We start from the raw sequence: 15718 nt of genomic DNA, 5'->3' as shown, positions 1-15718 counted from the left end.
TTTACATTATTGTATCCCCCACTTTTAAAAATTCTCTCTGTGGTCTTTGTGGGAATTATGATGATAATTATGAAAATGAATTAACTTTGCAAAATGGTAATATAGTATCTAATCCTGTTACTTTTGCTAACAGTTGGAGAAAAGAAGACAAAGGTAAAGTTGTAGTTTATGTCATATTAATAATGATGTTAATGGTTAATAAATAATAGTTAATGTTTAATAATCATGATTAAACATTTCCAGCACTAAACTTTAATAAATGCTGTTAAATTTTGTAGTTGCTTCACTCTGCCAGTTAAAAGCTTATGAGTATCATAAATATCACTTCCAGTAAGAAGCTAAACAATTAGACAAACAGGTTCAAAACTTGTTAAGCAAATTCTATGTTACTGGTAGTTGAGCTTTTTCATTATGTGGTATTTGACTACATAAATATTGTGATCTAAAAACTCAAACTCTAGTAGAAATTTTGAATTCATCCCAACTGCATGCAGTTTTATACAATACTTATGAGGTTTAGCATCAGTTTGAGCATCTTCAAACAAGTAATGTGCAATATTCTCAGTAAAGATGGATTCTAAACCCAGATCCTTGGCTATTGACTTTTGTTTACAGAAGTTTTGACAATTACAGTTGTGAGAATTGGGGTTTAAGCATCTAAGCTTAAACCGTTTTCCGACAACGGGAAGGTGAGTCCCGCTCACACGGTCAGTGGATGGCAATTTAGGAGGGCAAAAATTGAGTGGGAGGTCACGGATAAGTCGATAAGGTGTTGACAGAGTATGAGTAAACACACTTGTTTAAGATATAATATATATATATTTAATTAACAAATGCTATATAAAAAGGTTACAAATAATTAATAATACTACTAATTTCTAACTGAAGTTACAATAGGTGATTAGCTGGCTTATATCTCGCGTATTTCCGACAGAGGATATTCTCTGATCCTTATTACTATTTAAATTTGGAATTAGCCGTTGTCCATCTGAGAGAAGAGAGAGAGTTCTACTTACTAAGTTGCAGATAGTAGAAGTTAGCTTTGTCATTTGTCGTCGGTGGTCAGTGTTGAAGGCAGTTAATCCGTTGCTTCTTGTGATCTTGGAGGCCACCGAGATAACTGGCCAGGAGCCCTCTTTATACCAAATTTGAGGGGGTGAGAACTATGATATTATTGATGATTTATACGCACACCTGTTAGTGTGTTGATGTTTGGATCTAGCTAGTACGGACAACTGACTCAGAGAAGTTTGTTTAATTTATTGCTATTGGTGTCTAGAAGATATGATTTTATAATATAAATTTCTATAGGTTTGATGGCTCTCATCCATAAATTAACATTCAGCTGACAATAATTTCTTTAACCTGGTCAACTATCTAGATATTGTTTATATCAAATGTCGTGTTTGACTACGAACGAGGCGATTTATTGCCGTAACCATGTGTTATGTGCAACCAAAGAGGTGATAAGAAACATCTCTTATTCCCGTCTTGTTGATATTAACATTTATAGAATTACCTTTAAACAAATGGAGGAGATTTCGTTTATTGATATTTTAATATTCCCCTTCTTTTTTCTTATTTGAGGAGAGTGTCTAGGTCATTGACTGCAGAGGTTCTCCTTTTTCTCTTTTCAGAAAAAATTCCGAGGTTTATACTGTTTTAGAAAAGAAAAAGGGTTTCAGACCTTCACACAGTTCAACAGTGCCATAACTATTTCTGAAGCTGACTTTTTATAATTTCTACAGATAAGGTTATTAATACTGTTTCTTTCACATACTCCAGCTTAGCAATGATACTTTTTTATTTCCAGGATTTAAATCTTTCTACCCTATTCCTTCTAAAGAGATAATTTTGAACTGAACAGGATAGGATTCTATGGATAATTGTCAAGTGTGTTATAAATTTTATAACACACTTGACAATTAACAATCAACTTTCACATTTTTGCTGTAGGTTTGGATCTGAGACATTTTAAATAATCTCTTATGTATTCTTGTCATTTATCCTTAAATTGCATTCACTATGTAACAAGAATTGATTTCATAGTATTTCTAGTTTTATTTGCTATAATTTGGATTTAAGAATTTCATAAATTGTTGATTTATTTTTTATAATATCTAAAGTTATAAAAGTTATGATAATAATAACTACAATATATTTTAGCTTGCCAGAATGTTATTAGGGAAATTAATTTTTGTCGTCATAATACAGAAGAAGATAATAAAATTTCAGAAACTGCAGCTGAGAAGTGTCTTGCTTTAACTGACAAGGAATATGAATATTGTCATAAAGTAAGATTTATTTAAATATTTTTATCGTTTTTACAAAATTTTACATCTTTAATTAAAGTATTTTCTTTTGATATTGAAATAATTTGGGAAAAGACTGAGCTAAACATACAAAATTCTGACATTTATAAATTAAATGTAATGGAAAAGATTAATGTTTTTGAAAGAAGTTTAAAAAATATTGCTGTTAATAAATATGATGATAGAACTGTTCTTATATCTTGGTAGTGGTTGTGTATAAATTTTAAATAATTTTAATTGTTATTTTAGTTTCTTATTTGATTTTAAATTGAGTTATATAAGTTATTTTATTTAGAAGTTTGTTTAAAAATAGTAAATAGCCTTTGATGTTGAGCTTCTGAATTTCAAGTGAGAATAGTTGTCAATGAATATTTCAATATAGCCTTAAAAGGTTATGTTGAAGACAACTTTCCTCACTTGAAAACACTAACTTTAAATTAACAATCAAACAATGTAAGCAGTTTTAACAATATAAATATGAAGGATATACAGTATAAATTTTCACTTAGATCAGAACTTTACCCATACACAAAAAATAATTCATAAATTATATTAACATAAAAACTTAGCTGTCTGCAAAATCTAAAACATTACTATAGAGCAATTAAAATTATGACAAAACATCTTTAGAATATTGTTGAATTCAAGGATTCAACATTTGTAAGATATAGATCATAACAAACAGTTGCTGTGCATTACATTTATTCTTTAAAATTCTTAAGAATACTATTATTCTTTGAAGTTCAAATAAATGATTTAATAGATTCAAATAGTTTCAAATAGATGATTTAAAAATAATTTAATATCAAAAAATTAAAATAATAGCAAACTAATTCTTCTTATTCCTGTCATCTATATTCAACCTTCTACCATTCTTTTTTTCTTTGTAACCTATTTATATGGAGTAGACAATAATATTCTATCCTTTTCATTTATTATTTCTGTTTTACAATTTTTGTTTTGTACAAATTTACTTCGCAACAAGAGAGCACTCTTGCTACAAAGTAAATTTATAAAAAGTAACTCTCAAAAAAGATTGAAAAGACAGAAAAACACTTGACAAGATTGACAGTCTCAATGCTTGAGTCTGATTTCACTCTTTTCCTCCTTTATGTGATTGATAATTGAATTTTAATAAACAATATAACCATCTCCAATGTCTAGTTCTAGGAAGACATAATCTGTTTCCTTCTGCAGGTTCTTCTTGGACACAACTGCTTTACATGAATGAAATTCACAGATCTACCATCATAGACAACCAAATGTGGGGCACCACATTACACCATATGTATCATATTGCAACTTTTCTTTGTGTTACAAAGCAGCTGTCTTTTCAATTTTAATTCTACTTAAATATGTTCAATAAACTTTATTATTTTGACTAGAAAAAATTACATACATTAAAAGAAAGTTTTAATTTTCAGTTAGTTGATCCACATCTATATTTAGAAGCATGCAAAACAGACTGTTGTGATCAAAGTGGTAAAGATGGTTGTGAATGTAGCAGTTTAAGTGAATATTTTCGTGAATGTGCACGTTTACATGGAAACAAAAATACTGCGTGGAGAAAACCTAATTTATGTAGTAAGTTAGAAGCTTATTAATTTAAAATTATTTTCTAGTTTTTAAAATTTGAATTTATATATTTTTTTTTAGAAAGGAAAAAATATAAAAATTTACTTTTTTTAATAAATTTATTTTCTATATTGCCTTTAAATTTATAATATTTACATTCCTCTATTATAAATTTAGAAATATGATTTTATTCACTTAGAATCTGGTTTTAAGTGTACTCTCTCTGTTTTCAGTTATTGTTTATCATGTGATTTTCACATCTGCTGTATCAAGAACATTAAAATCAACATATTAAAAATTGTACTTTTTATTATTTGTCATTATCTTCATGCATTTCTGATGAACAGAGAATGTTATTCATACAGAACTGGGCTTCTTAAACTTTTTTCATTCACAACTCCTTTTTTTACCCGAGATTTTATGTCACTTTTGATGTATATATATATAGGTATATAAAATAAATATACAAATAAAACATTAACTAACTGAATATTTAATTCTAAACAATTCTTATAAAGAATTGTTTGGAATTAAATTATAATTTTACCACTTACTCCATTTATTAGGAAAAAAGCAAATTTGTATTCTAACAAGAAGGATGTGCTTGTTTATTTTACATAAAGAGTTAAATCTTGGCTGAATATTTGATATTGCAAGATGCAGGGCATCTTCAATGTTTGCAGAGTTGATTGATATTTTGATTTTACAATTTCAATGATGAAAATGAAAAATGATATAACAAATTAGCAAGAAATATAATGAATAGATTGTTTAATAATGAAGAATTAAATAACATTTTTCTGCCATTTCACCATATGATAAGAGTAAAGATTTTAAGTATGACTTTTGTCTCATGAACTGGAAAAATTGATGCTACAAAGCTTGGTACCAATCAAAACAGCTGAGAGTGGTTTCAATTCATTATCTCAGAAAATAAATATTTATAAAACCTTTTGTATAAAAATGCTCAAAAATGCTCTGTTTTACATAAAACCAACATCAACACAAAGTGAAAGGAACTTCTCTATTTCTGGAGTTTTTGTGTCAAAAACAAAAGACACATTTGTCAGATAAATCAATAAGCTTTCCAATACATGTAACCAGTTATTTTAATAAAAATTTTTAGTAAATGTAGAAACAAATACAATGAATTTTTAATATATTTAAAAAATTAATTAAAGTAAACATGTGACAATCTTACATCTTCTAGTTCTGCTTTGTATGGTTTTCTTCTGTGTCATTAAAAGTCTTCTATAAATAATCATAAGTTGAGTTTTGATTCTTGAGAAAAAAGTTTTACTTATTTGGGAATTTCTGATTCTTGGAATCCAAAATATTCAGGAAAACACAATCCCTAGTCAATATTCAAACCAAGGATGTATAAAATTTATACATATATGCTGAGGAATGACAGCAAGAAAATTTTATTAAAATTTTTATTTTTGGTAATTAAACTATCTTGTTTCTGTAAGAACACAAAATTTTGTTGGCATTATCTCATGATGGCATGTACAATGCAATGTTTGAAAAAGTAAATGGTAGTAGATTGAAACTGAATAGAGGAGTAGAAATAATTGAAAAGTAGTAGCAGATCACAGTGAGAAAAAAATGAATGAACCCTTTATTTTTCTGTTATGTATCCACAACATGATTTTAATTAACTATTTTAAATCAACATGGTATTCATAATTATTTTTGCTAACTAGTATTGAAAAATCTGACAGAGAAACATTTCAGGTTAAGTGAACAATTTTCTTAATCTTTTCTGAACAATTACCAAAGTTTTCATGATTCCCAAATTCTGTTATGTGACCCCATATGGGAGTGACTACCCATACTTTAAGAAGTCCTGGTATAGAGAATCAATTAATAAGTAACTTCCATTTATCAATATTTACACTAATTATCATATCCTCCCCTTTTCCATTTTTGGTAGTCTTGTGATTAATTTTTTAAAAGTTGTTTTATAATTGGCCTATTACTTTGTAGGGTTAAACATTGTCATGTTCTCTGTTTCTGACAACTTTATTCTTTATTTTCTATGATAAAAATAATGTTTTTTTTTTTTTTCCTGTTTCTTTATTATTTGAAATTTTAAAGTAACTTGTAATTCAAATAAAGACTGCCATGCAGATGACAAATTGTTAGCATCTCTGTAATTGATACAATGCCTTCTACTGTGGGTTTGTAAATTTATACAGCCTCTAAGTATCTGAGGATAAAACAGATATTCTAGAAAGTCTAATCATTGCTTATCAAACAAATATTATATTTACAAAGAATTATTAGAAATATATAAGAATTATTATAAATCATTATGTAGATGTAGAAAGTATTATGAAGCAAAGTGAAAAGCTGAGATTGTACTGACCAAGGCAGTTACAATGAGTAAAAATATAATTGTTATAAAGAAAGAACTTGAAAAATTGTTAAATGATCTCAAAAAGCCCTTATAAACACAAATTTCTTCCTCTTTATTATCAGTTTAATCACTAATAAGAATTAGATGTTTTAATTAGAGTAATTGTTTTTTGCAAATGACAAAATACATTTTGAGGGAACTGGAAGATGGATACTATTTATATGACGCTGTTCATTAGTAAAACAGTTTGAAGTATATGGCAGAAAAACCTTATGAATTTGACACAGAATATAACTTCAGTAATAAGAACACAGAAGAAATCCAGTATTTAATTATTTAGCTCAGAAAAAACGCTATAAAAACTGTTGTGGATATCAAAAAACATAATGTTCTTTGTAAACTTTGCTTTATAAGAATAAATTTTCATGAATTATGAAAATTTATTCTTATTTATGAGAATAAGAATATTTATTTATTCATGAGAATTATCATATGAGAGTTCTAATTACTATATGAATAATAATCAAAATATATTCAAAAGTAAAAGTAAAAAACAAAAATTTTAATGACAACAATATTAGTTTCCATATTTATAACACTAAAGCTATTATTTTGTCTTATAATACGGAAATGTTTTATATCTTTATTTGTAGATGTACAATGTGAAAATGGCACCATATTTCAAGATTGTGGTAGTGCATGTCCTGCAACTTGTGAAAATTTAGAACCAGTATGTTTAATGAAAATGTGTGTTGATGGCTGTCATTGTCCTGAAGGAATGGTTCTTCATGAAAATCATTGTATTTTAAGGAGTGAATGTCCTTGTGAACATAATAATCATTGGTATCCAAATGGTGAGCAGCTTCAAGTGGATTGTAATGTCTGGTATGTTTACATTCTGTAGTATTTGCTGTTATCATAATTTTGTGCTGATAATTCTTGGGTTATTTCTGTTTAAGAATCAGTTTGCAAGTGGGGTATAGTTTATGCAATGATTGAGTTATGTGCTGATTTTAACTCATAATTACAAATTTATCAAATAGTTTTTCTTTTGTTTAAACCAAGACCATTTTTTGAAAATCTGAAAAATCCTTTACATACTATGGACATTCAACTTGTGAAGACAGCATCACATGTTTTTCCAAAACTTCCAGACACATGTATATGCCTCATCTGTAGTTCTTTTCATTTTCTGTCTTTTCATTCCACTTTATCTGATGCTTCCATTTGAACTTCAAAATCTTAAAAGTTTACAATAATGTTCTCCTTATGTATTAACCCTCATAGAACTATTTAGAAGATTCTGTTTAGAAGCTGAACAATTGACTTTCAAACTTGTGTTAATGGATGTCATGACATTAAAATTTTTTCTGTTTAAGTTTTTTGTTTATTTTAGCATTTATAATTATTATTAATAAAATATAACTCTGCCATGTAGGGGTGATGTAATATCATTACACATACTGATTCCTAGCTTGTATGAATGAGAAGGATTGATGTTTACCTGATGTTGACCCTTAGCTGGTTATAAAAATCTATGCCAAATCTATGATGAATCATCATCACGCTGGTAATAATGTTAGGGTGCAACCCCATAGGTGATGTGCAACAGAAATACCTGACTGTTGTGAAAAGTGGTCAAGGGTTTTTCTGATGGAAAGGATGAAAAAGCTAGAGAATTGGGGAAAGATTTCAAATTATGATACAATGGCAACAGTTTAATAAGGAATGGTGTAGATTTTCAGCCTGATTTACAGTCCAACTTCAGGAATGACCTTAAGTTGGCCTATAAATCAGTCTGAAAACATTTGCCTATGCATCAAGTATTCCTGGAAAGAAGAAAGGTTGTCTGATATTTTGAACTGTTTCCAGTTTGAGTTTTCTTTTTATTACAGAATAGCAGAATAAAATAATAACATTTTACAAGTTCTTTTGAGTAAATCTCCCAACAACTTAAACATAATAATTTTAAATTTAATTATTATCATGAAGATTCTTAACAGATATTTTGAAGTAATATTAAATGCATACAGTAATACCTCGACTTACGTGAACCTGGAGTTACGCAATTTTCAAATCTGACCGATTCGTCTTTTGTTTGAGCATCACGCAGCTTTTGATTACTCACTCCTCCCCACACTATTGTTCAGCTTACATGCTTGGACGTGTTGCGCAGAATCGACACATAGCTACAATTTATTTTGTGTTATTTATTTCTGTGTTTGTTATATCTACGGAGGATCGAGAGACTCTATGTGGTGATTTCTTGCAACCGTCAACGAATCAAAAGACGAGATAAGATTAACGAGAACATTTATTAGCTTACATACATCCGACTTGGATTTTATACAGATTGCGAAATTATACCCCGACTTATGTGAATTCAACTTACGCGTTTATCACTCGGTCCCACCTATCGCATAAGTTCGGGGTATTACTGCACATTTTTAGCAATGGTACCAACTTTACCATGAGAATAAGATTTCTTATATTATTAATTGAATTGCTAATTTCTCCAAGTAGAAATATTGTGTAGTTAATTAAGACACTTTCAAACAATCAAAGTTTTGCAATACTTCATGCTATTTGTTACAATTAATAATAATTACAATTTGTTACAATTAACAAATAATTAGAGTTTAACCAAAAAACTTGTTATATTGTTAAATATGCAGGTTTTTCAGCCTATGAATGAATATAATCATAGCATACACTTGTAAGAATGGGAGGTTCCAGTCTACTCTGTTCCACATACAGAATGGAAATTTAAATAAAAGATTCAGAAAAATCTTTCTTAGCCATCTTGGCACCAGCTAGGATTATATATCTTGCATTCTAACTTGCAATTAAATTATTTTATTTCTCAAGTGGCTAGAGGATAATCTTAAATGACCGGAACTTTAGGAAAGTTTACCTTAAACACTAAATGAATTAAGATACATGGAATATGTGAATTATGTGGGTTAAATGGGCCAATGATGGAGTTAGGCTTTAAATTAACTAAACAACAAATAATCAATATAACAGTTATTTATTATAAGTGATTATAACTCATATATATATAAACAAAACTATGATAAATCAGAATGATCAAGTTCAACAATCAAATATGTGAGAATATCTAACTCTAAACCTCTAAGTCTATCCTGATGAGAGAGTGTTTACATAAAATAATCATATTACCCTATAGTGGAGAGTCCTTGGGACGAGCAGAGATGATGAACCAGGAAAGGGATAAGAGTAAGAGCATTGGCTAAAGCATTGAGCACCAAGCAAGAGCATCAAAACAAGAGCAAGGGAATGTGATCTCTTATCTTTTATGCTGAATTCTGTCCAATAGGATTTTTGGAAAATTACACTGTTTCCAATGTGTGATGGAAGTCAGATGGTCTTGCGGATAGAAGAGTGAGACATCACACTCAAACTATCATTTTCAGAGGAACTAAACTGTTTCCTCTCTGTAACAAAAAGGAAGTTTCCTTTTTAACTTATATTGATAATTTTTCTATCAAAATAATTTTAAATATTATTTTAACAATTTTGTTAAAATAAATCCTTTAACTCCAAATTCTCACATACTAGATGGTCTGTATATTTTTGTTTCATATATCTTTATCTATTATTTAATAAAATTTATTTTTTGTAGAATTTTATGTATTATTTTTTATTTATTCAGTCTCTGTGAAAGTGGAAAGTGGAAATGCACTAAAGAAATCTGTCCTGCAGTTTGTTCATCAGTTGGAGATTCTCATTTTATAACCTTTGATGGAAAACAGTATGATTATATAGGTCAGTGTTCATATTATTTAGTGTATCGTGATGATGGATACACAATTGAACAAGAAAACACAGCTTGCATTGGCGATTTAACTAATCATAATGCAAAGGAATCTATTTTGTCTTGTAAAAAAAGCATTACATTGAGAACACCACAAGGGACCGTAGTTAAAATGAAACAAGGAATGGAGGTGCGTAATTTCATAAAATAATTCATAAATAACTGAATTTTATAAATTATTTACTTAAAATTAAAAATCAATTGGAATTTATGATATATTGTTTAAATACAATTTTTTTTAATAATATGTAATTAAAATTTTGATTAAATATTTTTAATTAGATAATTTTTCAATTGTTAAAAAAATACAAATTAAATCTTCTAAACAGCGAAACAGTGACTCTATGCTATTCAGTTACACAAACTAAGCAGATCATTACTTAATCCTGTGGAAGTTGTTGTGTATTTTTTTGATAAAATAATAAAAAATTGGTTTAAAATGTGTGTTAGTTATCAAAAATTTAAATTAAAAACATTACATTTTTAATTGAAAATGTTAATTGTTTTTTAAATTATGAGAAGAAACATTAACTTTTAACAGAATTTAATAAAAAAAAGTTACAAAAATAAATTGAAAATTTGCAATAATTGATTTACAAATAGCTTGCAGTCAATATTCTGTTTATGAACATGTTAGTCAGGGCCTGCTTTAGGGGCGGGCAACCCGGACATTTGTTTGGGGTGCCAAAGTTTAGAGGTGTCATTTTGGCTGTAAGTGTGAGAAAAGTATTGATGTGTTAAATATTCAATTAATAGAAAATTTCATGTATCAATTTTTTCGTTTTCTAAAAATTTACATTGCATATCGTATTTGTTTTGTTTATGTCTAAAAGCTAAAAATATATACACTATTATTGAAAAATTAATGCAGAATTTATAAAGGATTATGCTTGAACTTGTTTGAACATGCGTATACTTCTCTGAACAGAATAGCATTAGCATGCAAGCAGAGTGCTGCTTCAGCTTGTGTTTGAACATGCATAGATTTACCTCTAATTATAAAAGAGCAGTTTCATTACACAATAGCATTATTCTTGCTATTACGTTGGTAGTGATAACAAGGGGAAGTTCATAAAATTTATTTAAGTGCAATTTCTTAATTTTTAAAGGTAAGTACATCTATAATTAAGCTGTTGTTTAGTTTGATAGATACTAGTTTATCATAATTGGTTATCGAATCAAAACAATGAAAGCGTTTGTAAATAAAATAAATATTTAATTTATCCAAAAAGGCTGTTTATTAAATCAATAAAATATTGTATTAAATTTGAATGTATTCTATAAATATAATTCTTTTTTGTTTTATGAAAATAATTATTTGAATCGATAATATAAGACATTTATTAAGTTCATTGCTTCGATAAAATGCATTTTATAATAATATATTTGAATAATTGAACTGAATAAAATTTCAAAATCAAGAATTATAAAATTGTTTTTAATGACTGTTTATGGTTCGCTGAAATATTTGTTATTATAAAATACATATATAAAAACACTAGACTTTCTTCACATTCACAGGATACGAAAAATATTACGTGTAAGCCATAAATATTTTTTATGTCCATTGACAGAATATAATTTTGAAGTTATGTTAATTACAGTTTTAGCTTATTTAGAATAAGGATAAATCTTTATTTTTTTAAAATATTATTTTATAGTTTACATTATTTAATTTGAGTTATGTGCATGCCTTTTCCAGAATGTCTAACAGTCAAAGAAAACTGATTACCAGTACAATAATACCTCGATTTACGCTACCCTGACTTACGCAAAACTGGAGTTATGCGATTTTCAAATCTTGTCAATTTGTCTTTTGTTTGAGCACCACGCAGCTTTTGATTACTCACTCCTCCCCACACTATTGTTCAGCTTACATGCTCGGACGTGTCGCGCAGAATCGACACATAGCTACAATTTATTTTGTGTTATTTAGTTCTGTGTTTGTTATATCTACAAAGACTTGAGAGACTCTATGTAGTGATTTCTTGTAAACGTGAATGAATCAAAAGACGAGATAAGATTAACGAGAACATTTATTAGCTTACATGCATCTGATTTGGATTTTACACAAATTGCAAAATTATACCCTGACTTACGCGAATTCGACTTACGCGGTTATCGCTTGGTCCCGCCTATCGCGTAAGTTTGGGGTATTACTGTACAAAAAATTGAAGGCTGGAAAAGGAAGCCGAAAGACAAAAACAAGCTGGCATGTTAAAAAATTATATCCAGAGTTGTACCAAAACAAATGACGACTCTGAGAATCCAACATTAAGTCCGGTTATAAAAGAAAATGCAAAATCGTCAGAGGATGATGATGACAAACAAATGGACGAAGTTTCTAAATCAATTGGAACTTATGACACTCTGACTCTATCATCACCAGATGAAAGCATTGAAAAAATTGACACCAACATGACAGAAAGCATTCTACAAACTTTGAGTACGGATCCAGCATTGTGTCCAAGAATTTTAGGAGATGCTGAAAGAAGTTTTTTAGTAAGACCAGGTCTACCTAAACCATTGTATAATTACAAATTTTCTTCCAATGACACTGGTTGACATTTTAGCGTAAATATATTATACACAAATTTAAGCAATGGAGAGCAAGTTTTATGAGACTGGCTGGTATACTCTCTTTCACAAAACTGCGTTTACTACTTCTGTTGAAAAATTTTCGGCTGTATAGTTAGTTCTCTTTCAAAAGAGGGTTTTAAAAGTTGGAAGCACCGTGGCAGAACTTTAAAAGAGCATAAAATTTCCAAAAATCATATTCAGGCTCAAAAATCATGGCTAGAAATGAACCTAAGGTTAAAGTGGTGTAAAACTATAGATGCAGCCTTTCAAAGAATTATTAATGCCAAAACAAATCATTGGAATGAGGTGCTTCTAAGAATCATAGCAATTACTAAAATGCTTGGTAAAAGTGGTCTGACTTTTCAAGGTACTGTACAAGTAACAAGGTGTTTGAGTATAAAAACAGTAATTTCTTAAAAATAGTTGAGTTGCTATCTCAATTTGATCTCATTATGGAAGAGCACATCTGTAGAGTACTAAAAAAAGAAGAGACTAAAGCTCACTATCTGGGGAAAAATATGCAAAATGAGATAATAGATCTGCTGCATCAAAGTGTAAAGTCTCATATTATTGATGAAATAAAAAAATCAAAATATTTTTCCATAATTTTAGACTGTACTCCTGTCATTAGTAAGATAGAGCAAATGACTGTTGTAATCAGATATGTTTCAATCAATAAATTTCACGCTGATGTTGAAATTAAAATTAATGAAACTTTTTAGGCTTCTTACCAGTCGAAAGATCCACAGGAAAACAAATGTCTGATATTATAATTGGAGAACTTAATGACTTGGGTTTAAATTTGCAGGATATTAGAGGGCAGGGATATGACAATGGGTCCAATATGAGGGGCGATAAAGCAGGACTACAATCTAGAATTAAACAATATAATTCGCGAGCATTCTATGTTACGTGTAGTAGCCACTCTCATCAATCTTATTAATGATGTGGCAAAAGCATCCTTGAAAGCTGCTAATTTCTTCAACACGGTCCAAAAAATATATTTATTTTTTTGGCATCTACTTTTCGATGGGCAATACTTTTAAAACATGTTCAAGGTTTAACTTTGAAACCATTGAGTGACACTAGATGGGAGAGTAGGATAGAGACCTTAAAGCCTTTGAGATTTTATTTGGGAGATGTATATGACGCCTTGCTAAGCATTTACGAAAACCAAGAAATTGATAATTTAATAAGAGACTAGGCCTTGGGTTTATTAAATTGTATTAAACAATTTAGGTTTTTGTGTTCATTAGTTATTTGGCATAAAATACTAAATTCCATTAATCCAATAAGCAAGATGATGTAAACAAAAGATTTTGATCTAGCCTTTGCACTTGATCTTTTACAAAACTGCAAAATATTTTTTAAGAATCTTCGATTGGATTCGTCTTTCGATGAAACTATTATTGATGCAAAAGAACTTGCTACTGAAATTGATGTGGAGGCTAATTTTGAAACAATAATAACATGACACCACGTTAGAAGAAGGAAAAGGAACTTCTTATACGAAGCACGAGATGAACCCATCAAAGATCCAAAAGAAAATATAAAATAGATTTTTTTTATTTTACAATTGATCAAACACTAAATGCACTAGATGCTAGATTTGAACAACTTAGTAATCATAGTAACTATTTTCAATTCTTATATAATATATACGATTTAAATATCATGTCCAAAGAAATGCTACTAAAACACTGTAAGAATTTAGAATGCATTTTAACTGATGGTGGTTCTGTTGACATAAATGGGGTAGAATTAGCAGAGGAAATTTCAGCAGTATCTGCACTTTTGGTCCAAAAAGAAAGCCTAAGCAATGTACTGAGCTTAATTACAAAGTTAAATTTTGCCCCAAATCTTACTATTGCTTTAAGAATATTGCTAACGATACCAATAACTGTAGCAAGTGGCAAAAGGAGTTTCTCTAAGTTAAAATTAATTAAGAACTTTTTACATTTGACTACTACACAACATCGTCTTAATGGTTTGGCCATGTTGGCAATTGAGCATGAAATTGCTGATCAAGAAAATTTAAAAGATGCAATAAAAAAGTTTGCAGAACTGAAAGTAAGAAAAAAAGTTTTTTGTGATTTTAGCAGTGTTGATGTTGCTTTGTTTTATTTTCAAAATAATGGCAGTTTGATTGTTTGTGCAATAATACATTTTAATAGCATTAAAAATGTAAAAAATTATATGTTTAACAATTTGTGGCTAGGTACAGATGTTTCTTAATTAATTTCTACTGTTTTGTACTGCTTGGTTATCAATGTTATATGCTTTTATTAAAATTTAAATAAAATAATTTGATTTTTATTGAAAACAAAAAATATGTACCTTTATTTAAATATATGTATATATATATATTCTTAAGGGGTGGCAATTTGTCTTTTTGTCCAGGGTGATGTAACCACTAGAGCAGGCCCTGATGTTAGTTGATAAAGTGAGAATATTGACTATATATCTTAATATATGCATAACTTACTGACTATATATGCACTAGCAGATAAGCCCGGCGTTACTCGGGCAAAAAGTAACGATAGCAAAGATTAAGATTATTACATTACAGCCAATCTTAACCATTTTCACATAATGCAAGAATTAGGTCCCCGTTTCCAGACTAATTAGAAAATTTTTAGATGGGGCTGAAAATATGTTTGATTTTCCGCAAAAATCAGCATTTGCGCCTGTAAATCTTGCACGTTGGTTTCTCTTAACACTTCCATTCTTACTGAACGCTTCCATTGTTGAAGCGTTAATCCTGTCCCTCTCCCCCATGGGTGGAATTTCGAAAAATCCCTTCTTAGTGTGTGTTCTTGTGACATACCCTGTGTACCAAATTTCAACTTTGAACTTCTAACCGTTTGGGCTCCGCGCTTATTATTATTATTATCAACCTGTCTTGATTATATATATATATATATATAGTGGTGCCTCGTATAACGTACGCCTCGAATAATGGACGCTGCGAACAACGGACTTTCTGTTTGGCTGTTACGTGACTCGAGCAACGGACTGGTTGCGAACAACGGACTTTCCGTTCGGCAGTTA

General features: G+C 29.2%; 1 protein-coding gene across 1 annotated transcript in view; it reads left to right on the top strand.

The window, feature by feature from the left end:
- Window positions 1-5: 5 nt before the first annotated feature.
- The window catches only part of LOC111615556 (von Willebrand factor-like), a gene marked incomplete at its 5' end in the record, with an annotated part of 31283 nt that continues 15570 nt past the window's right edge, over window positions 6-15718 (top strand). The window contains 5 exons of the mRNA XM_023356960.1: window positions 6-153; window positions 2167-2294; window positions 3737-3896; window positions 6903-7134; window positions 9926-10217. Of these exons, the coding sequence (XP_023212728.1) occupies window positions 6-153; window positions 2167-2294; window positions 3737-3896; window positions 6903-7134; window positions 9926-10217 (960 nt within the window). The remainder of the gene's footprint in view (window positions 154-2166; window positions 2295-3736; window positions 3897-6902; window positions 7135-9925; window positions 10218-15718) is intronic.

The sequence above is a fragment of the Centruroides sculpturatus genome, unplaced genomic scaffold (genome assembly GCF_000671375.1).
Source record: "Centruroides sculpturatus isolate CEXI.00-Female unplaced genomic scaffold, Cexi_2.0 scaffold2486, whole genome shotgun sequence".
Lineage (NCBI taxonomy): Eukaryota > Metazoa > Arthropoda > Arachnida > Scorpiones > Buthidae > Centruroides > Centruroides sculpturatus.
This window is presented reverse-complemented; position numbering and strand designations above follow the sequence as displayed.